General features: G+C 49.2%; 1 protein-coding gene across 9 annotated transcripts in view; it reads left to right on the top strand.

The window, feature by feature from the left end:
* LOC147156113 (RNA-binding Raly-like protein) overlaps positions 1-21,408 on the top strand; it is a 70,245-nt gene that overhangs the window by 25,940 nt on the left and 22,897 nt on the right. For 6 of the 9 annotated variants that reach the window (XM_086065914.1, XM_086065913.1, XM_086065912.1 and 3 more), the window contains exon 1: positions 17,418-17,714. The exons of 1 other annotated variant lie outside the window; for it this stretch is intronic. In XM_086065914.1, the coding sequence (XP_085922040.1) occupies positions 17,625-17,714 (90 nt within the window). In that variant the 5' untranslated portion in view covers positions 17,418-17,624. Of the gene's footprint in view, positions 1-17,417; positions 18,182-21,408 lie in introns of those variants that run through there. 2 more of the 9 variants (XM_086065918.1, XM_086065919.1) reach the window with 2 other exon arrangements.

The raw sequence follows: 21,408 nt of genomic DNA, 5'->3' as shown, positions 1-21,408 counted from the left end.
CGCGGCAACAAGTGCACCACTTGCTTATTTGGCAGCACAATTTGCACTTTTTCTTTTTCTGTGGCTTTCCCAGGGCGCGTCTGCACCGGTCAAACCCGGGGAGCTGTTTTTGTTTATTATGGATGCTTTCTATCACTGTGAGGTGATCGTGCCGCTATTAATGAAGAGGTAGATGAAGTCAGCAAATGTACCGCAGGTCGTCGCCGGGTCCGACTTTTGCCACATGAGCCCGGACGGCACTTCCTGTTTGAGCAGCGTGCCGCCCGCGACTTGCACTTGACCTTGACGGGCAAATATATCCGGCTAATGTGTTTGATCGGTCCCGAAAGCATCGGCTAATCGCTTTTTCCTAATATGAGGGCGCATATGTTGAGAGAGATAACTCTGTTTGGCAGGATGGTCATTTGGAATCTTTGGTGCTGAGGGCAGAATTAGCCCACTGGGTCGTCCCACAACCATCTGGCATTAGCGTGCGCACGCACGCACGCACACACACGAGGTTAGGCTGCCTTATTAGGCCACAAATCTTTTAAGTGTGAGGCCAAGGAAGAACAATATTCCAAGATGCACCCTGAGATGACGTTCAGTCAGTTGCTTCCCGTGCTTTTGATAGCAAAACCGCGGCTCGGCGCTGGTTAGCAGCACCGCTGGGAAAAGTACTCGGGCGCTCGTGAAAAAGGACAATCCAGTCGAGGCACCAGTTAGTAGTTCATGCTCTCCAAAAGACAGTCAAAGATTCACGTTGCAGCCCGATTGCGTGTTACCTTCCAAACGGGGCAATCAGTGCGGGCATCTCCGTAGCGTGGGCGGGGTTCGGCAGATTGACAGGCTCGTTCTCAATTCGTGACGTTGCGTCTCCCAGCATGCCAACAGGAGCTCATTCATTAGATTTTTTGTCTTCACACAAATTCAAATCTGCCAAGTCATCATCTCTCAAGTCAAGTCAAGTCAAGTCAAGTCAAGTCAAGTCAAGTCTGGAGTCTTTCACTACCAATTCAAATGTTTTCGTATTTGTCAAGTCACAAGTCATCAAACGCGCGAGTCAAGTCCCAATGTCTGCTTTTGAATGCATCTTGATCGGGTCCCAAGGTGGAATGCGTGCAAATGATTTGCGGACCGCAGATATCAGCCGAGCAGCTGCTGCCGGCTTCAAAATGGGCTTATTATCTGCGCCAACGGGGGGGGAAACCAACCTGCCGCCATCTCCATCTGTACACGCGGGCGTGCAAAAGGGGGTCTGCTTTGTTCATCAATACGCGACCGGCGATCCGCTCGAACGCGCCTTGAAACGTTGATCTCCCCTCAAGCCGCCTTCCCAGTTGCCACAAGGTGGATGTGTAAGCGCACGTCAAGCCTTTACCTGTGGCGCGTGCATTTTCGCAATCTGGACCGGACGGAATTCATGCGCCTCCTCAGACCGCCGCTCTCGCGTTCCAATTGGAGAATTCATCCAAACGATACCAAAAAAAGCGCCATTGCAGCTCGCAACTGTGCCAGGCACGGAACAATTCGCAGTCTTTTAGTTATCTAACGTGACGAGCACATTCCAATTAAACATTGCGATTATTCAATGTATTAAAGTGTGTGGATTGATGCAGATGTGTTTGACTCATTTCAAAAACCATTGGTTAAAAAAAAAAACAGGCTGAAATCTGACTGGACAAAACAGATAATCACGACATTGCGAAAAGAGAACATCAAGAAAGCAAAAAAGGAATCAAGCAACAGCTTGTGACCTCGTAAATGGAGTTGAGGCACTCTTAAGTCAAGGTAGCGCAGAACCCGAGCGGCGGTTGTAAATGTAGGTCAGCGCATCTGACAGCGTTGAGGCAAGCGGCGAAAACCCGCCGCTGAGCTTCATCTCTTCCAAAGCGCCGCGTCATGTTTCGAAAGGCCGTTCCCGTGGACAGATCGCCCGCCGAACATCATCCCGAGCTCGTCGTCGTTTTCCGTGGCGGGGACCAGCGGCGGCTTCAGTTGCTCAGGGAGGCGTGAAAGCGGGATTAGCGGCTGGCGGCCGCAAAACAAATGCGACGCGCCGCCGCCCGGCTTTGGGGATTCTTAAGACGTCCCGCCATCGTCCGCCCGCTCAAAGTCGTTTGGAAGCCTTATTAGCTCCTTTTTGTGCCCGTGTGCGCTTCGCCCACACAAAGAAGCTCGCGTCAGCAAAAAACACGCAAGAAGCCATGATGCAGTTTTTGGTCACTTGCCCGAAGACGGCTGGGATAGGCTCCAGCACGCCCGCCACCCTCGTGAGGACGAGCGCTTCACATGATGGATGGATGCTAGTTTGTCATTTGAGGCTGACTTTGAAAAGAAGCAAAATGTGCTCCCCACAATAAGTAGTTGAGCTCAAGTTGTAGAGCGACGACGGTCACGAGTATAAGAAGGTCACTAGTATAAGAAGCTTCATTGGCGAGAAAAGCTACTGCTAACTACTTGACTCTGTTCAAGTTGACATCCAGTCTAGTGTGCTTGATAATCAAAGTCGTTCATAGAGAGGCTCGTACGTTATCGAACTACTAGCATGATCGGCTACTAGTAGACGAATAAAATACACGCTCCGTAATACGCAAGTTAGTGAGCTGGTTGAGACGGTCGTCCATTTATTTGGATACATGAAACGCTAACTTTGGTAGTAGCAACTACTACTAGCTACTTATCGACGGGATATACCAAGTAGAGTTGTCGACTAACGAATAAGATGGACAATATAACTAGTGCAGAGAGAAGCTCATTTAGATTGAGAATGCTTGTCGTGATGAGCCGAAGAGAATTGATGGATGGATACACGAGATCAATGCTAAGTTCACCATAGAAATAAACGAGCTCGTCGAGCAAGTCGCGCTGTGATCTCCGTGACAATTTGGCAACCACTCGCATGCGAAATGTAAGTTTGAGCCGCACAAAGAAGCTTTTGAGTTTGACTTTGAATGAGGCGAAAAAAACGGCTTGTTTTGCGCGAGGTCAGAATCGTTTGCCGATTGCGATTGACTGAGGAAAGACTTCAAGTCTTCCGCGGCGCTTGTTGAAAAGACGCTGACGTAAGTTTCAAGGCTTTCGCTCACATGCCAGGGAGGCTCAACAGCCCCCCCCCCATCGTCCCCCCCACACCCACAATTTGCATTTGTTTCGATTTCCAGGCCGCCGTATGACCGACCTGATGGCAAGTGCTGAACATATCCACGATGAAGTCGTCACTTCACAAGCCACAAGTTTCGTGCTTGCGACCCCCCCCCCCCCCCCCCCAAAAAAAAAAGAGTAGCTGTCATGCGATTGAGGCGTCCTTGCTTTTGCTTTTGCCGAGTTGACAAAGTGTTTGGCAGGACGTACCTTGAAAAGAATCAAATGTGAACAAGTGCCACTCGTTCAAAACAAGAGAAAATCACAGAGTGCCTGTTATTGATTGAATTTGTTGTTTTTCCCTTTGAGCGTCTCATCAACACAACAATTGATGCGCCACTTGACGACTGATTACAAACTCTCACCATACACGTAAAAACAAAACAAAAAGCATCCAATGAGCTAAACATTCATTTCATTTGCAGCTGCGGTGTTCGTAGCGGCAACCTTTCAACCTTTCAGCCGCCGCCGCCTCATGATTGCAATTTGTTTTGTTGCTTAAGTTGAAAAGAAATCACTGAAGCCACATGCTGCTTCATCAAGGCTTTATTATCTGAACACACATTGAAGCCTCCACGATGCTCATGTCCACCATTTCCTGCTCACTCACTACAGAATCCCCCCCCCCCCCACAAAAAAAGGGCTTACATGGAAGTAAACACGTCAAATAAAAGTACACCAAAATAGCAACATTTTAAATCAAGCAACTTTTTGTTGAAATATTACAATCTCATACACATATATAATGTTAGCGTCAAGTATTACAATTAAATGCAAGATGTGCAGTATGTTATGAAAATAATAATAAAAGTGTGAATGTTCAAGAATAACCTTTCAATTTAGGGACATTTTTAATTAGTTAGAAATTCATTTGAACTCCACCTCACTTTATATGCTACAAATGAAAACAACATTTTCATCAACACTTTGTCCTGTTTTAAGAGCGACACGTCAAATCATGATGACATCTTTTAGCACATGCCCTAATTTGCTGGGAAAGAAAAAAAAAAAAAAGAAGTCATTTCAAGCCTGCTACCTCCGGACTGGTAATTATCGGCGCGCTCATGCGCTCGCTTATCTTGCGGAGCGCTCCTCAGAGACGCACGTCCGGGTCCCGATTTTCCGTCCGGTGGCCAATTAGCAGCAAGTTGTGCCGGCTGGCGGCGAAGAACGAGCCTCCGCGTGCGCCACCAGATTGCGCGGCTGACATTTGACGGACTTGCTGCTTGTCCTTTACCTCAGACAGCTCGCCGCCGCCGCCGTTGCTGCCGGCCTTTTAGGTTTCCGTGGCAACAAGCGGAAGGAGCTATTCTCAGGGTCGACTCTTTCATTTGATTTGGCCGACATTAATAAAGCGTCAAGTCCACGTGGCGGCAAAAGAGGAGGCGGCCACTTGGGAGTCAACATCTGCAGACGCTTCTTGTGACACTTTCAGCCATTAACGGCCACAAGAACGTTCTGATGAATATTCGCTTTGCGCAATTAGGAGCGAAGCGGCGAAATGCACCCGTTTTCATCCGTTCTCAGTGGGCGGCCATTTTGCCACTTGCTGTCGACCTCCAGTAAAATGACATCCCAGTTGCTCGTGCGTGACCGGTGACGGCTCGCGTGTGTGAAAATGTATTCAAGTGAGGCTGGTTAAGCAAGTGGCAACGTAAGATGGCCGCCGCGCATGCAAGTCCTTCTGGCCAACTATCAAAAGCCAAATATTGAGAACGTCCGGGTTATCGTCCGCACGTAAACGTGGTCGTCACTGTCTGATAATCCAACGTTGCGTCCACGTGTCAGCCGTTGAACGTCTTCCCTCGTCTTGCACGCGGCCGCCATCGCGCGAGAAATTGGCAGCGACTCGTCAAGTTTGCGAGACAAATCTGCGTTCAAATCCAATTTCAGTCTTTGATGTTCTGTTGCCGATGGTGAGAATGTCTATTTTGCGCCTCGATCTTGTGAGCGCTCGTCAGCTGGCCGCGTGCGTGCGTGCGTGCGTGCGTGCACAATATTGAGAAATTTGCGGCAGAATAAATGACACGCGATGCTGTATTTTGGACGTGATCCACGTTGTCCTCCTGCTTCCAAACTTGTGAATAAAAGATGAAGAAGGTGAGCGCATGAATTGTGGCGTGAATTGTGGCGCGCGTGCAACGAACGGTCGTCTGTGTCAAGGTCATGACTGCATCGGCATTGTTTGCGTGTGGCGACGATTGTGGAGGCTCCATTTTATTATTTGGAATCGTGAAAGCACACGCGCTTGAGTTCCACTCCAGTCACGCCAAGGAAACTTCCCTGGCGGTAGAAGACGCACGCGCGTGTGCGCACGCACGCACGCACGCACGCACGCACGCCCTCTGCACATGCGTGCTTACGTGCTTTTGCGCTTTATTTGTCTTTGTGCTGAGCAAACGCGCGCTCCTCCTTCCTTCCTCTCCTCGGCGGGCATCGGCCGCCTGCCGTGTCTCTTGACTTGCTTGTGTCATCGTGATGAAGGGTACCTGCTGTTCTCAGCCGATACCGCCATCTTCTATCCCCCCCCCCCCCCCCCCCCCCCACATTGCTGACATCCTGCCTGCATTATTCACAAGCGCGCCGCTAACTCACTCCGTCAGCCCACATTTGAGTTTGGCCGACTCACCTTGTGTCACCTTTAAGGGCTTTGCGGGAAAAAACGAGACCTCTCTCCATCCTTTAGCTAGCTAGCTAGCTAGCGAGCGAGCGAGCGAGCGGCAGGTCCGCACGTGACCACGACACGCCTCGTGTGTTTGCGCCTCCAATTTGATGAGATTCTCAGCAGGCGACATAAGGACGCTCTCCAGACGCGCGCACACTCTCTCCTCTCTCCTGGCCGAGATTGACATGCGCCGGTGCTCGTATCGGAATCGGGAAACTAAAATGTCGTCATCGGACAGAATGCTAGGCAGGAAGTTGTCATGAAAACAGCCTGCGCGCTTGCTCCGTTCTCATCGTTGGTGATTTCGGTGCGGCAACAAGACGGCAGAAACGGCAAACTGCCAAATGCTTCTTTTTGCTAGCCTGTCTATGACATTTTCCATGATGTGTTAGCATTAAGCTAACACACAATGCAATGATCCATGCTATGCATCCATCCCACTCATCCTCGCTAATGAGAGCCGGGATTCGAACCTCCCTCAAAACTGTGAGGCGGAGGTGCTGACCTTTTGTGCACTGTGCTGAGACTTTTCATCTTTAAACATGCAATTGAGTTTCATCAGTTGAAAGGTTGTTGATCAGCTTTCAAGCGGGCGTCGTCTTTTATAAAATGCATTTGAGAAATGCCAGAACGCAAGAAGAACAAGTTGGAATGTGTCAAAAGCGTGTGAAAGTATCGATCCGCGCTCTCCGTCTTGCGGATTCACTGCGAGGGGCGGGCGTCGAACGTTACGTAATGTGCAGAAGACGACGGCGCAGACCTCAAATGGAGGACACGCTTCATTTCCTGGAAGAAGGAAGGCCTCGTTTCTTCTCCAAAAAGTTCGGCGCCGGCTGCGGAAATGCTCTCGGGGGAAACCCGAGGAGGAGGAAGTGAGCGCACGCGTCACCTCGCTTCAAACACACAAAGTCTCCGGCGCTCTTAAATGCGCGCGTGTGTACGTGCGTGTTCTTTTATTGCGCTGCCATTTCCCCCTGCGCTCATTGCTCCTGCCTCAGCGTGCTTTACGGCTGCTGTCACTTCCCACCGGGACCAAATCGCAACATTACAGACCAAAAGTCCTCCGTCTCTCAATGAGACACGAGCGCGCGCGCGCGCGCACACGCACGCGCTCGTGATAAGGCCAACGGCGGCCGAGTGAGATTGCCGAGTCATCGCGGCAAATGGCATGAAAACATTTGCCGTCGGGAGAGCAAATGCACGGCATGCAGTACACGAGCTGCTCGTACGCACAATCCAACTTTGTCTTTGGAACCAAAACCACGTTACATTGCCTTACCAAAGTCTGCTAGCTTGATGCTAGCTCACAATGAAAAGACATGAGAGGGGGGCCCTGAGGTGTTGCGCTTGCTCTGTTCCGGCGGGGGTCGTCGGCTCCCCTCTTTGGTGAGATTTTCATGCATGCCAGATCCACCACACCAGCATCTACCGAAACTCAGACACAATCTGTTTCCTGCTCAGGTCATTGAATCGGTGGAGGCTGGCTGGTGTCTGCGGATCTCGTCTGTCCTTCCTTCCTTTTCTCGGTCTCTCCGTTGGTCTCTTGAGGCCTCCCTGATTTTATGTTTTTTGGATTTGTTGGGGTCTGGATGTTTCTTGGGCTGGGGAGGAGTTCTGGTGGGGGGTGTCTGGTCGGTGCTGGATTTCACCTTCCTTGGTTTTCTTTGGTCCTTCCTCGGGTCTCCTGACGGCGGTGTTCGGTTTAGGTGAACGGTATGAGATTTTTTCTAATAGTTTTTCTGGTGAGCTAACAAATACACGCACGCACGCACATACACATACTCACCCACACACACACACAAAAAAAAAAAAAAAAAAAAAAGAGCAATGATGATGACATTTCCGAATGAACAATACTGAGCTCTTAGAAAAAGAAAAAAAAAAAAAAAAGACATGAGAAAACTCCAAGCAACTGATATTAAACTGCAGCAACACATGTAGACAGACAGTATTGCAATACTCACAGGCGTATAGTTTCTATCTTCTGCAAAGAGCAACTAACGTTACTGCGGCTTCTTCTTTGTGTCATCATTTTGTAAGGTTCATAAGTGCCCCCTGCTGGCCAAGACGTGAAACCAACATTTTCATTCTATGTCATGACATTAGGGCGAGTGCTTGTTTTTTTGTTTGTTTTTGTTTTTGCCTTCATTTGGTGGCGACCGATGTCTGAAATTGAGTTTCCGGCATGCTCGCCGAAGGAATTCAACTCATAAGTCGTTAAGACCATTACAGTCAAAAGCTCCCGGCAGTGGACAACAAATCATTTTTATTGATATTTTCTTCTGTTTATAAGGTTTGTGCATAAATGGTGAAAATCGATCAAAAGAATTTGATATATATATATATATATATATATATATATAAGTGAAAGTAGCGTTGATTGTCACACGCACCCAAGTCGATGCAGCGCAAGAAGACGGCTGTATTTGGATAACGCGGCGCCATCTGTTCCAGGTGAGCCCCGAGGACATCGTGGCGTCCCCCCGCCCATTACAGACACGCGGATGATTTGTACACTCATTAAAGCGCTAATGAGCCTAGCATATGGCGCGGGCGTGTTGTTAGCGGCTCGCCGCGTCCTCTGGCGCCTTGACCCTTTGCTGCCCCCTGCAGTCTTGTTTTGGCTTTTCTTGCTGCGTGGGCTGCAAAATCCAACATCGGTACAATCCAAAAGAAACAATTGGAAGCTCACAAGTTGTTCCGAGTGACGTCTTTTCTTTTTGCGGCAATCGTCTCCGAGAGGATTACCGACGAGCGACGCGCGCAAACCGAGCGATCCTTTTCCTCGTTCCACTGTTAAATGTCGACGGCGCGACATAAATAAGAACTTCCCGATCGCGAAGAAGACTTAAGTTGACGTGAGAGCGAGCGCAGATAAGAGGCGAGGGATTACGCCACTGACGGCCGCGAGAAGCTGCCGGCGCCATCAAAGGTCATCTTGAAGGCAGATTAGCAACATTTTCTCCCGTCTGACACCGGCAGATTTTTGCCTGGAAATGGCGGCTGCGAGTGGGCGGGAAGATGTCGACCCACACAAGATGGTCTGCAGTGACAATATCATCGGTTAGAAGATGAAAACTGCGATCTTCCTGCTATGCTCACTTTGGCCTCCTCGGGGCAGCGTGGCGCTCGCATGCGCACCTGGCTAGCGTCCATTTGCCGATAACGCTAGCTCGCTAGCTCGCTAGCGTTCGGACCTTCAAGTCGTAATGCCCCTCGGGCCGGGACTTAAACACCAGCGCGCGCTCATTAACGTAGTAGCAAGTGGAGGTCGCCCCCGTTGCGTCCGGGACTCCAAAGTCCACATCGCCAGCGCCGGGTTACAAATCAAGGCTGGAGCCCCAAAAAAAGTCTTTTTCTTTTTTCTTCATTTTGCAGCGCTTTAATCTCATCTCCTCTTCCTTCCTTCTCATCAGACGCGTTCAACGACAACAAAATGATATTTTGTAGCCTCGCTAATGATTCCTCAGCAAATGAAAATAAATCCTTCCTGCCTTCCCGCAGTCGCGCCGTGACTCGACGTACTCGCGTACTTTCATCTATTTTTGTGCTTCTGAAAAGACAAACACTCCGCCAAGCGCCTGCAAAGTCTGAAGATTTGATGCTCGTTGGATCAATCAAGCGCAAATGGCGTGGACACGTCTCTCATGACGAGATGCGGAAGACGTCTCAAGGCAAGGCGAGAAATATTTTCATATTTTGCAGGTTAAGCCCGGGAACTTGAAAGCTTTTACGAAGCAACATGACAGTGAAACAAACGAGTGGTTTTCATTGTTAATGTCATCCACCGCACAATGTTTTGTTCTCGTTTAGAAACAAAGCTGATTGATCAAAAAAAGACGACTCCTCCTGGCCGATCAATAATTTCTGCTTCCAGTTTATAGGTTGTGAAATTGTTCACTTTTTTGCTCTTCAAAGTGAAATGTTTTCCGTTTTGACGCACTTCCAGCTGTGAAAAGTTGACTCCGGCACGCCAAGCATTTCATTCCGCTGTTAAATGCGCTCGCCGTGTCAGTCCTAGGTTAGCTTAGCAATTAGCATGGCTTCTTCCTTTATCAGAACAATGCTTGCGCAAAATGTAGCTTATTGGCAACGTTTAGCCGCAGCACTCTTGCCAGTCAAAGCTTGTTGCTAGCTAGCTAGCTAGCTAGCTAGCTGCTGTAGCACCAAGTTGTGCTTGGACTCTCTGCGCTGGCTAACGTGAGTGATGTCTTGCTTTTGATGTCTTGCAAGGGCCCATTTCCGGAATTGAGCGGGTAGTCATCCATTTTGATTTGAGGCAGCCGATTTAGGCCAATGTGGAAAAAAAAAGAACATTTGCTCCAAATTGAACAGCAAGTTCGACCTTTTGCTTTCAAGCCTTGGAAGCTTTTATGCAAAATCTTCCTGGAAAGTTTGAAAAATGACCCCCAAAATGGTTGCCCACGTAACAGCAAAACGTCTGGAGGCCCAAAATGGCGAACTTTGGCCAACGTAAGGTCCTAATTGTCAGTTGTGCCCAATTTTCCCAACCGGAAGCAGTTGTGCTCGACAGATAATCGATTGATGTGGAAAACTTGTTTGATGGTGGTGAGGATTGGTTGTGAAAAGCCGCATTTCATGACTGCGCGTTCCCAATGAGGAGGTTCTCGTGGTGCTTTTGAGAGGGAGGTTGGCAGAGGGAATCCAATTTTGATCCCGCCTCCTCCTGGTGCGCATTCCCTGCGGGACGCCTTCAAATGCGCTGACGTGAACGTGCCATCCATCCGCCGGCATTCCCGCTCGCTGGGATCGCTGTTCCCTTTTCGCCTTCTACTTATTTATTGCCGTGTCTTCTCAAATCCTCATTTCGTCCGTTTTTTTCCCTCCTCTTGTTGCTTTATTCACGCGTCACCTGCTCGCTGAAACATGATCCCGCTGAGACAAGTCAATCTCGGCCGCATGAATAAATCAGCGCGCCGATTCCACTAATAGACGATACGGCGCATTTTGTGGACGGCAGGTGTCGTCCATCGTCGTCACGTGTCGCTCCCGCCCGGCACGACTTCAACTTTCAACGGCTTAAACTTAAGAGAGAAGACAAAGCGCAGATCCGTTCGTCACGCGGCCCGGCCGAGATCCGCTCGGGCGTCCCGGCGCCTAAGTGGGCGGCCTGTCGGCTCGCATCAGGAGGGACGAGCGTTTGTCGCCGTTTGTGCCGGGATCGCATGTGCTCGCCGTTGTCCCGCGGGCTCCGCTTTCCACGCTGAACAGCGAATTGAGGTCAAGTCGGGATCCGGAAAGATCAGTTGTTGAGCGTTTTGTGTCAGGAACGCGCAAAAAAAAAAAAAAAAAAGGCTGGAGTCATCGAATGTGGACGGCGTAACGCCATCTTTGAGAAAGCTGTTGTCCGAGTGCCCACTTTGACTTTCCGTCTTCTTCCGTACTCGCACGAAAAAGAAAATGAAGTGAAAGAAAAAAAAACAAGCTCAGTCAAACAAGTTCCAACATGAAACTGTTCTGGAAATTTGTCATCATTCATCACGTCAATCATGCCTGCAAGTTGACGACTCGAGCGCCGCCGAGAAAGCGGCGGCGCCATCGAGTTGAACGGCAAGAATTGAAGCTGAAAAATCCAGAAAGTTCAAATTGGAAAACACAGCGAAATGCAACAAAGGCAACCAAATAGTCGGAAACGGCTTTGAATCCGAAATCGCGTTCTTCTACGTGACTCCAGCTTGTTGTTTTTGTCTCGCCGTGTTGTGGTGCGAGATGCTCTCGGGTCAAATTGTGCCCTCCAGTCCATCATCCATCAAACAGCAAACAACACAAAGTTCAAAAGTCGCGTTTTCATCATTTCAAAATCGTTTGGCAAAAAAAAACCTGTTGACGTTGATTGAATGACGGCTTCCATATTTTGGGGCGCTCACAAAAACAAAAAAGACGACACTCTCCCGCTTTATCATTTCATTGTCATCAGTTTGTTGGTTGAAGGAGACTTTGCATATTCAAATATGCTAATGAGGCTGAAGAGGACGCAACGTGGCGAGCGTCAGATTAGCGCGACGACGTTAGCCGCCGTTGACGCTTATTGAGTCGACTCGCAACAAACATTTGCATCTGAATGACGTTTTTTTTTTTTCCTTCGTCGCGTGCGTCGGAAGAAATACGTCCCGACAGTGACACATTTTTAGTCCTAATTTGATCATCTTGCTGTCATTTGGAGAAACGCTAAAGAGCCTTAAATTTTTTGTTGCTGTCAAATTGTAGAATTATCCGCACGGATGCTAATGTTAGCTTCTCCTTTCAAACGGTCCAAAAATCAAACTCTCGTGCAAAGTTGACATCATAACTGCGGGAGACTTCCTGGACAAAAGAGAGAGAGACATAAAAAAGTACTTCCTGGACAAAAGAGAGAGAGACATAAAAAAGTACTTCCTGGACAAAAGAGAGAGAGACATAAAAAAGTACTTCCTGGACAAAAGAGAGAGACATAAAAAAGTACTTCCTGGACAAAAGAGAGAGACATAAAAAAGTACTTCCTGGACAAAAGAGAGAGACATAAAAAAGTACTTCCTGGACAAAAGAGAGAGAGACATAAAAAAGTACTTCCTGGACAAAAGAGAGAGACATAAAAAAGTACTTCCTGGACAAAAGAGAGAGACATAAAAAAGTACTTCCTGGACAAAAGAGAGACACATAAAAAAGTACTTCCTGGACAAAAGAGAGAGACATAAAAAAGTACTTCCTGGACAAAAGAGAGACACATAAAAAAGTACTTCCTGGACAAAAGAGACAGACATAAAAAAGTACTTCCTGGACAAAAGAGAGAGACATAAAAAAGTTCTTTCTGGACAGGTCATCTCATTTATGACCGCATTATTTATTCTTCACCATAGAGCAACATGGAGGTCCAACTTCTGACCCCAAATCGCCTCACTCACTGGAAGAGCCGGCATTGGTCCAGGATCCTGAAAAGGCGACTCTCTTTCCATTCTCGCAAACAAATCAATCCACCCAAGGATCGCACTTCTGACCGACGTTCCTCTTCGAGGCTTTTTGAGGTCAACTTTTCATGACGCCGTCAAATGTTTTCAAATGAAGGCTTTGAAACGGATCGTCTGCCGGCACGCAAGTATCGGCTTCAACCGGCATTCCTCGTATTCGTTGGAGTCTTTCTTCATTTAAGTCAAGTGAGTGGAAATGGGGACGGGAAAGCAAAACAAACTACTTGGACGTGGAAATGGCGCCGCTCGGACGTCCTCAAGTCAGACGTCCGACGTCACAGAAAATGGGCGGTGCTGGAAAAGGAAACGCAAATGTTGGATTCATATCAACGCATCACATCGCTTTTCATTTGGGGACTTGACTGTCTTTTTTGAAACTAACAAGCCTGAATTTCCTAAAAGAGAGCAAAGAAACCCAAAAAGAAATGACGGAATGTGACGTTAGCGCATTTGCCGTCCAGCTTTGTTGTCGTTTCCCGGAAGAAGAAGAAGCCGACGACAAAATGTTTTCCGCGTGTGCTGTTGATTGGACGTTTGCAAATCCGCTTTTAATAATGGCCGCCAGTGGCTGCGCCGCCAGGGAACTCGCACGCATCACTTTCCTCACAAATTATATTTAGCATGCGCACCGACGCGTCATGCTAATGAGCTGACGCCCGCCCGCACGCACGCACGCACGCACGCACGCACGCACGCACGCACGCCCGCACGCCCGCACGCACGCACGCACACTCTTTATATTTGCCCGGCAGCTCGACAAGGCGGCAGGCGGCTTACGTTTAGCGCAGCCCGCTAGCAATCGGTTCAAGCGGTTCCACGCGCAGACAATGCAGCTTCCGCCGCAGTCTATTGGCGTTTGCCCGTTTTATACTGCCCCCTGCTGGCCCCACAATTAAGGACAAAACGGTGATTAATGACATCATCCGTTTACGTTTCAATGGCAACGATCTTTTGCAATCACAAGGTTTTAAGTTACAAGCATGTCAGATGAAACTCTTATCTCAAGGCACCATGAAAGGTTGATTTGGGCTCATTTCTTATTTCACAACTGCTGGCATGATTTGCATAAATCAGCACAAAAAGAATGAGTTCCGCCGATGCTCATTTGCACTCCTTTGAATATTTTGTCTTTCCCGTTTGGTCTGATATGAGCCAAATGTCCGTCCATTGAACAAGCTGCCGACGAGGCAAATTGACAACAGGCGTCGTCTTCTGTCCCTTCACAGGAAGTGAGTTGGAAATAAATGGCGGCAAAAAAAAAAAGTCATCACCACTTCCGTAGCGTTTCAAGATTTGTGAAAATGCGCAAATGTGAAATTTGACGTCATGCGCAATCAAACAGGAAGTGGACTGCCAACATCCACTTCCTGCTTGATGGCGACGCCTTGCTGCTTGCTTGCTTGTTCACTTCGGGGTGTGCTCACTTTTGTTAAATGGCTGCGTTGAGTTCCTTTTTGAGCACGCTGAATGTTTGACTTGCGGAAGACTTTGCTTGTCGTGGAACTTTGATTTTTCTGGTCCTTGCGGAAGGCGATTTCACTGGCAAGTTATTGGCGGCGTGCGGTTGCTCTCTCGTACCCGGGGCGACCTTCATTTATCCCAAACGAGGAGAGATAACGAAGCCACGTTGCGATGGCTAGCGAGATGTCCTTAACGGCAAACGATTGCGCGTCTCCACGTTGGCGCGCTAACGGCGCCGTCTTTTGTTGTCCTTGACAAAAGTTTGCCTCTGAGGACGACTTTGTTTGTTTGTTTTGTTTCTTAAAAGCGTCTTTTTTTTCTTTCTTTTTTGCAATCCAAGAGATTAACGTTGATTTGCGGCACATAGCAAGTGTGGAAACGTGCTTACGCTCACGTCGTCTCCCTGGCGGGCGAAATCCAGCGCGTGTCGCAATCCAAGGCGGACCCAATATTAGGAACGGCAGTCGTGCTCACAAACGTCATTTGCAAAAATCCACCTTGAAACAATTGGGACGGGATTGAAACGATTGTTTTCGTATGCAGGAGGAAAGCAATCGTGCCTTCTCATTCTAAATGTTATTTGTCATGAAGTCGTTCGCACATCATGTGATTGTTTTGAAATCATGACTTTTATGGGATAAATAATAATTGTATTTCCAATAACCAATTTTAGGGATTGAAAAGAAATCCAATATTGCAGAATTCCTTTTTAGCGCACTGTTTTGTGGAAAACACAACTTCGATCGTGAATGAATACAGACTTGATTTGCTTTTGCTAGAATAAATGTGTCTTTTATTCCCCGCATATAGCAATCAACATTTATACTGTGCTAGAATAATCGTACCTTTCATTCCCCGCAAACAGCAATCAACACACGACAACGTTAAGCAGCACAATATGATCATCATCAGCGCTTGACACGAGACCGGGGAACCCGCGGTCCGAGCGAAGCGAGCTGCAACAACGGCCGGGCAATCGTACGTGTTCCGCAGCGGACTCCGTCCGGACCGCGTGCCGCTCCGTCTTTTATTCGTTAGCGTGGGAAACCGGGCGAGCCGAGCCCTCTCTCAGACACTTTCGAAAACATGTTTTGCAAAGCGGGGAAAACTGTGGTAAAAACAAGGACGACGTCCCGGGCTGATGTTTTTTTTCCCTTCACGCGCGTTGCCGAGTGCGAGCATTGTGAGATGACGTCTGATTGGACGATGGATTGCTCGAGTCCAATTCCAAATCGTCTTTCGTTGGTGAAAAGCAGAATTTGTTTTTTCTCTTGTGAGTTGTCGTCTAATGAAGAACGCGGCCAATCGTGCGCATATTTGAGTCGGACGTGTTCCGTCAAGGTCGCGTGTCGTTTACTTTGCATCTCATTAGTTTCTCACAAATGAGGACGAAATAAACATCGCCGTAACATCGTTGCAGGCGCGATGGATTTTATGAAAGTCAACCGGAACAAATCATTGCAATTGACGCAGATGGCGTGCGTGCGTGCGTGCGTTTTTAATCATCAGCGAGGTTGCCAAATTGTCAATTTATTATTATTATTATTTGTTTACCGTTCTGGAATCAAGTGTAATTGCACATCCACTGCAGTAGGTGTCACTCTCAAACACAACAACATTGCAAGCTGGGCCAAAGTGTCGGTAAGAAGGTGATGAGTTTTATTTGATGACTTTGAGCGCTCGCAACATCGTCATTTCCGTTTCTGCGACGACTTGATTTGATCGAGTCGCGCCGCTAAAAGCATTTCAGCGTTGCGAATTCCCCCCATGAGCAAACGCAGCGAGCAGCATCTGACTCCGCTAATTAACGCCGTCTCGTCATCGGGAAACGTTTTTGTAATTAAACCAATCAGTGATTGATAGAAAAAAAGCCGTTTTGTGTTTTCCACTTGTATATTTGTGCTGCTGATTTTTGTCTTTCGGCTGCCTGATGGCGATTAGGTGTGTGCGCGCACGCGCGCGCGCGCGCGGCTTGCTGTTTGCTCGTTAAGGCGCTTGTGCGTGATGATTAGTAATAAAGCAGGCCGCTCTTAATTAGTGCTGCACGCTCCAGCGGAGTTTGCTTAAAGAAATCGCTTTGCCTTCATTTGTTTTGCTTCTTTTTTTTGGGGGGGGGGGGGGGCTTGGTCGCCCGCCACCCGAGACGACGTTACCGTTCATAATTACATTCAGGCAGAAAAGTGGCAGCAATAAATCTTGTTGTTGACTTTTTCATGGCGGCCGCAAAACAACAAAATAAAAGCACAGCTGACAAACAGCTTGAGGCTAACGTCGTCACACTTGTTAGCATCGGGGGGGGGGGGGGGTTACCCCCAATTACGACTTTCCTTTTATTAGTTTTTTGCCTCAGTGATCCTTTTTTTTTTTTAAATACCCTGTAAGTGAATTTGTTTCTTGAAGCTAATTGCTGAAAAGATGCAAAGATTGTGGAGATATGTCAGTCAACTGTTTTGCAGCATTTCAGGGGGCGTGGCTCCAATTCCGAGTGCCTCGTAGTTGGCAGTGAGCGCAGGCACAACATAGGGAGAATGGTGGGAAAACAACGGAGGGTGAAATTGACAGGCTAGCCCACGCGTGACCGCGTGTGAGCTTCAGGCTAGCGTGGCCGTTTTAGAGTGCCTCGTTGTCACGGTGAGTATTTTCCAGACGTATAAGTCATTTTGCAATTTTGGATTGGCGAATAAAAAGTGCAAATATTCCCTGCATTTTCTTTGAAACCGATTAAGTATCGAAATAAGAACATACCGCGATGAACGCCATTCTCCTGGTCACGTGACGGCGACGCCGTATTTCGTGCGTAAACGACAGCCGCCGTCGTTCACTTGAATGAGGACTGAGAAGTGCGCCTTGCGGTGCTCCGCATGCGATTGAAGGATCGTTCATCCCTCCACGAGGAATTTTCAGATTCAGCAGCATGAGCTCCTCGTGTGAGCCACTTGATCGAATCATCCTCATTTTCCCCGTGAACCTTTTGTCTTTTTTGAAACAAATTGCAAACTGACATGTGACATTTTCCTTTTCTGATGTTCAGTGGAGACAAAGACGTCTTTTCTGCCGCTGCACATTGAATGGCATCAGCATCAGGACCGGGGACAGCTCCGCCCCCTTCAAGCCCTTTGGCGGTGCGCAAACGTCTGCATGCTGGTACCTCATCTTTGCGAGCCCTCCTCCTTCTCGCCCCCGCCCCCTCCCCCTCCCTCCCTGTCAAATCAGGTCCCCCGAGAGCGCGCGAGGAGAAAAGCGCATCCGGCGCGGATGAAAGCGAGGGAGGACGACGACGGCGGCGACGGCGACGTCGTCGTGGCGAGCGCGCAGTGACGACGCATGCAATCGGACCGCTGCTGCCGCCGCTGCCGCCGCTGCTTCGATATGGCGCCATAAGCGCCAGCTGCTGCAGCTGCCCGCGTCACATGACAACAGAGCGCGCGCGCACGCCAGCGCACGCGTCCACTGGCTTTTCTGACGCTTTTTCAACCGTCGGCTTTTACTCGCCACCTTCGGTGAGTACATTTTGCATCTTTCTTTTTTTTTGGTTGCCGGCGCTGTCGTGCGAATGCGCGTTGACGTCCTCGTGCCGTTTTCTTTTTCTTTTTCTTTTCCTTTTTCTTTTCTCTTCTCCAAGTTTCCGGCTCGCACTTGTTCTGCTGGCCGGCCGCACTTTGCTGCTTTTCAGGCTTCGCAGCCTGCAGACGTTTTTAGCGTCGAGTGTGTTTTTTATTTTTTTTCTTCTTCATTTTTGGGGGTCTTTCTTTTGATCTCTTTGCGGCTCTTTTGACTTCTCCTTTTTTGCGTTTGGGGACTTTTCTTGCAAGCGAGCAAGCAGGTTTGTTGCTTTCCCTCTTCTCTTGTTTTTCTTCTTCTTCTTTTTGGAATATTTGATGCCGGGCGGACGTTTTTTTTTCTTTCCCGCGACCACACGGATGAACAGACGCCCCCCCCGCCCCGCGCCCCTCGCTCCCCCCTGCAGGTATCCGACGTTGACATTTGCCCCGATAAATGAAAGGAGATGACGCAAAGATAAGATGGCTTTTATTTTGTGAGGCGATCTGCATGCAGGCTGGCTTTTATTTTGCCGACGTGAGCTGACAGAAACGATTGACGGCGGACGCATCATTAGGGACGCGCGCTACAAACATCAAATCGTAATCGCGCTCGCGTCGCAGGTTCGTTTCGTTCCGTTTGCTTTGCCATGTTGTCATCAGGTGAGCAAAATGTTGGCGAGGAAGTTGTTGAACCGGCACAAACTCGTTGACATTTTTGGGGATATTGGCTGAATATTGCACAGGGCGGAAGCGGTGAGCACATCTGCCTCGCTGCGGAGAGGTTCCGGGTTCGAATCTTAGCACGGCGGCTCGCGTCTTCCCAAATCAACCAAAAGACTCGAAATGGTGAGAAACTGAGATCGTCTGGCGACCAATCCAGGAGGATTTCATGGCCAAACGCGGCTTTCATCTTGCTGGCGACAAGCGCGCAAGAAAATGGATGGATGGAAATCTGAGTGTGATTGCTTGTTGCTCGTTGCTCGTTGCTCGTTGCACGCATAGCATTTGGCGACACAACAAAAGTTTTCTCTTTGCCAGCTTTTGACATTCACAACTTCTTTCATGACATCACTCACGTCATTCATTTACTTTCAATTTGAACTCGTTTTCAGCCCATGAATAACACGTCAGTCACGTGACGTCCAATGTGGACTCACGTCAACATTTGAGTCGCCTGCGAGATGATTGCTGGTTTTTGGAGAATGACATCTTGGAAGGAATTATGCAAATTGGATTAGAAAAGATGGAGATGAATTCAAGCTCTCACTTCCTGGAGCTGACCCAATACTTTTGTCAAGCATTTCCACCCACGCACGCACGCACGCACGCACGCACGCACGCACGCACGGCTTGCCGGGCTCATGGCGCGCACGGCGGCGCGCATCATCGAAGGCGCCGAGCTGACCGCTTCCTGCAGCGCTTGCGTTCATTTATTCATTGCGTTGGCTGCCCTAATGGCGCCGTTTGTCACGTGAGCTCGAGTAAAAGCAGCGCAAATCGGATTCCCGCCTCACCTATTGATCCCCGACGCTGCGTTCCTGTTGTTTGCACGCCTGAGCTGAGCGGCGTCATCAAAATTCAACGGCCTTTATGCAGATGAGCGGCTACGTTGCCTTGGAATTATTTGACACTTTCAAACTCACCCTCATTTGTCTTCACTGTTGAATCATATGCTAATTAGGAACCAAATACTGCGGCAGATCAAATGGAGCCTTGTCGCGTCACTTTGAGGAAGCGGAAAAAAAGACTCGCTCTCAGCGTTAGAACGAGAGCCGAAAGTCAACCCTCCCAAAAAAAAACAGCATCCAAATGTTCCACCAAAAACATATCATTTGGCGAGCTTAATGCTAACATATAATGAGAATTAGCATAGAGAGGCTGACGGAAATGAGCGCAGCATTCCCATCGTTCGAAACCGCAACGCATGCAAACACATGCAAAGAAACAATAAGCAACAAAGCATTCATGACAGATAACAAAAGGCCGCTAGCTTATTGCTAACCTCTTTTGTCAAATGCACTTGACATGCTAAGACAAATTAGCGGGGATGTTACGGCAATTGTAAACCTTTGCTACTTGACGCATCAAAACATCACAACAGCATACAAGCCCCTCCCCCAAAAAAGAAAAAATAATTTAACTTGAACTGAATCGTGTTTGGATCAGCTCAGTGCTGCTCAGCGTGTTGTGGCGCAATGTGGTACTGCACTCAGTCAAGACCTCTGCCGCAGCTTCAAATTGGAATTTGCTCGTCGACATCCACAACAAGCCGAAATCTGCAATATGGCAGCTCTTCACTTTCTTCACTTCGGAGCCGTAATTGTCACGTGACATCGTCACGTCCACTTCTCAAGTACGGCTTGCGTGTGCGTGTCAACATACAGGAAGGAGGCTTTGCTATAATTAATATTGATGGTTGCTACGGAGCCGTGGCGTTTTGGGACACGACTCGGGGATGGTTGCCGCGGTGACGGCGTGACTGACAGCCGGATACGTTGTCGCCGTCGTTGGCATCTGCTGAGAAGCGGAGAAAATGGACGCTTCTTGTTGAGCGCGGGAGCGGCAAGAAATGCGTCTGAAGGGAACTTCCTGGAAGCTCAAAACGCTCCCGCGGGGATCAGCGGCTTTTTTGATTGGAAGACGCGCGCTGACGTTTGTCTGGATGCTGAAGATGCAAAATATTTGTGAAGACAGATTGACAGACGTGTTTGCGTGCGGGAGAGCGCAAGTGCGGCCGCTGTGGTCCAAATGTTGAACGCTTTCATTTGAGGGCCCTTCAGACAAAAGCGGGGGTGCGAGCCAGGGGGTGCGAGCCAGGGGTGCCAACTCTTGTCCAGATGTTAAAGGCAGACTTCACAAGATTACGAAAGGCTGTGTTGGTCCCAAGCGCCATTTGCGCCAGCGGGAAGGCTCGGGTGCAGCCAGTGAGCCGCGGCTATCCGGCGAGCTAGCTAGGCCGTGCGCGGCGTTGCGCGGCGTTGCGCGGCGTTGCGCGGCGTTGCGCGGCGTTGCGCGGCGTTGCGCGGCGTTGCGCGCCGTTGCGCGCCGTTGCGCGGCGTTGCGCGGCCGTGCGCGCCGTTGCGCGGCGTTGCGCACCCTCGCAAGGCAAAAACACGTTTACTTCCAAAAACATTTGGCAAGTGCGGTGGCGTGTGCAACCCGCTTCAAGTGGCAAGCGAGCGCAACACGCACGTTGGTGCGCGGCGGCCGGATTCTGGGGCATTTATGGACCAAAAAGAGTTCAACCCCGCCCACAATTACACGTCACGGCCAATCAGCTTGTTGACAAGAAATGATTCCGTCGTTGCGTCATCCTCACCCTTGATTTGTTTTTGACATCTGAGAGGAAGAATCTTTTTTGGGGTGTTTAATGGGCTCGATGTCGCGGACGTCCGGGTTTTACACATCAGCGCCGTTTCCGCATTCCCACACTCGCGCCCCCCCCAACCTCATCGGCGGGAGGGCGTCTCGGCTGTCTGAAACGCTTCGGACACCGAGACAGACACTCCGCACTCGCAGCCTCGAACCTGTCGACGGGAACGCGCCACCCAGGGGCAGAAAGGCGGAAGCGCAAGTCGCGGGACGAGGCCCACGCGTGGCAAAGCGGAAACGGAAACAAAGTTGATGAGTGAAAACCCGGAAGTCGGAACTC

The sequence above is a fragment of the Leptonotus elevatus genome, chromosome 21 (assembly GCF_054856555.1).
Source record: "Leptonotus elevatus isolate MCC_2025b chromosome 21, RoL_Lele_1.0, whole genome shotgun sequence".
Taxonomy (NCBI): domain Eukaryota; kingdom Metazoa; phylum Chordata; class Actinopteri; order Syngnathiformes; family Syngnathidae; genus Leptonotus; species Leptonotus elevatus.
This window is presented reverse-complemented; position numbering and strand designations above follow the sequence as displayed.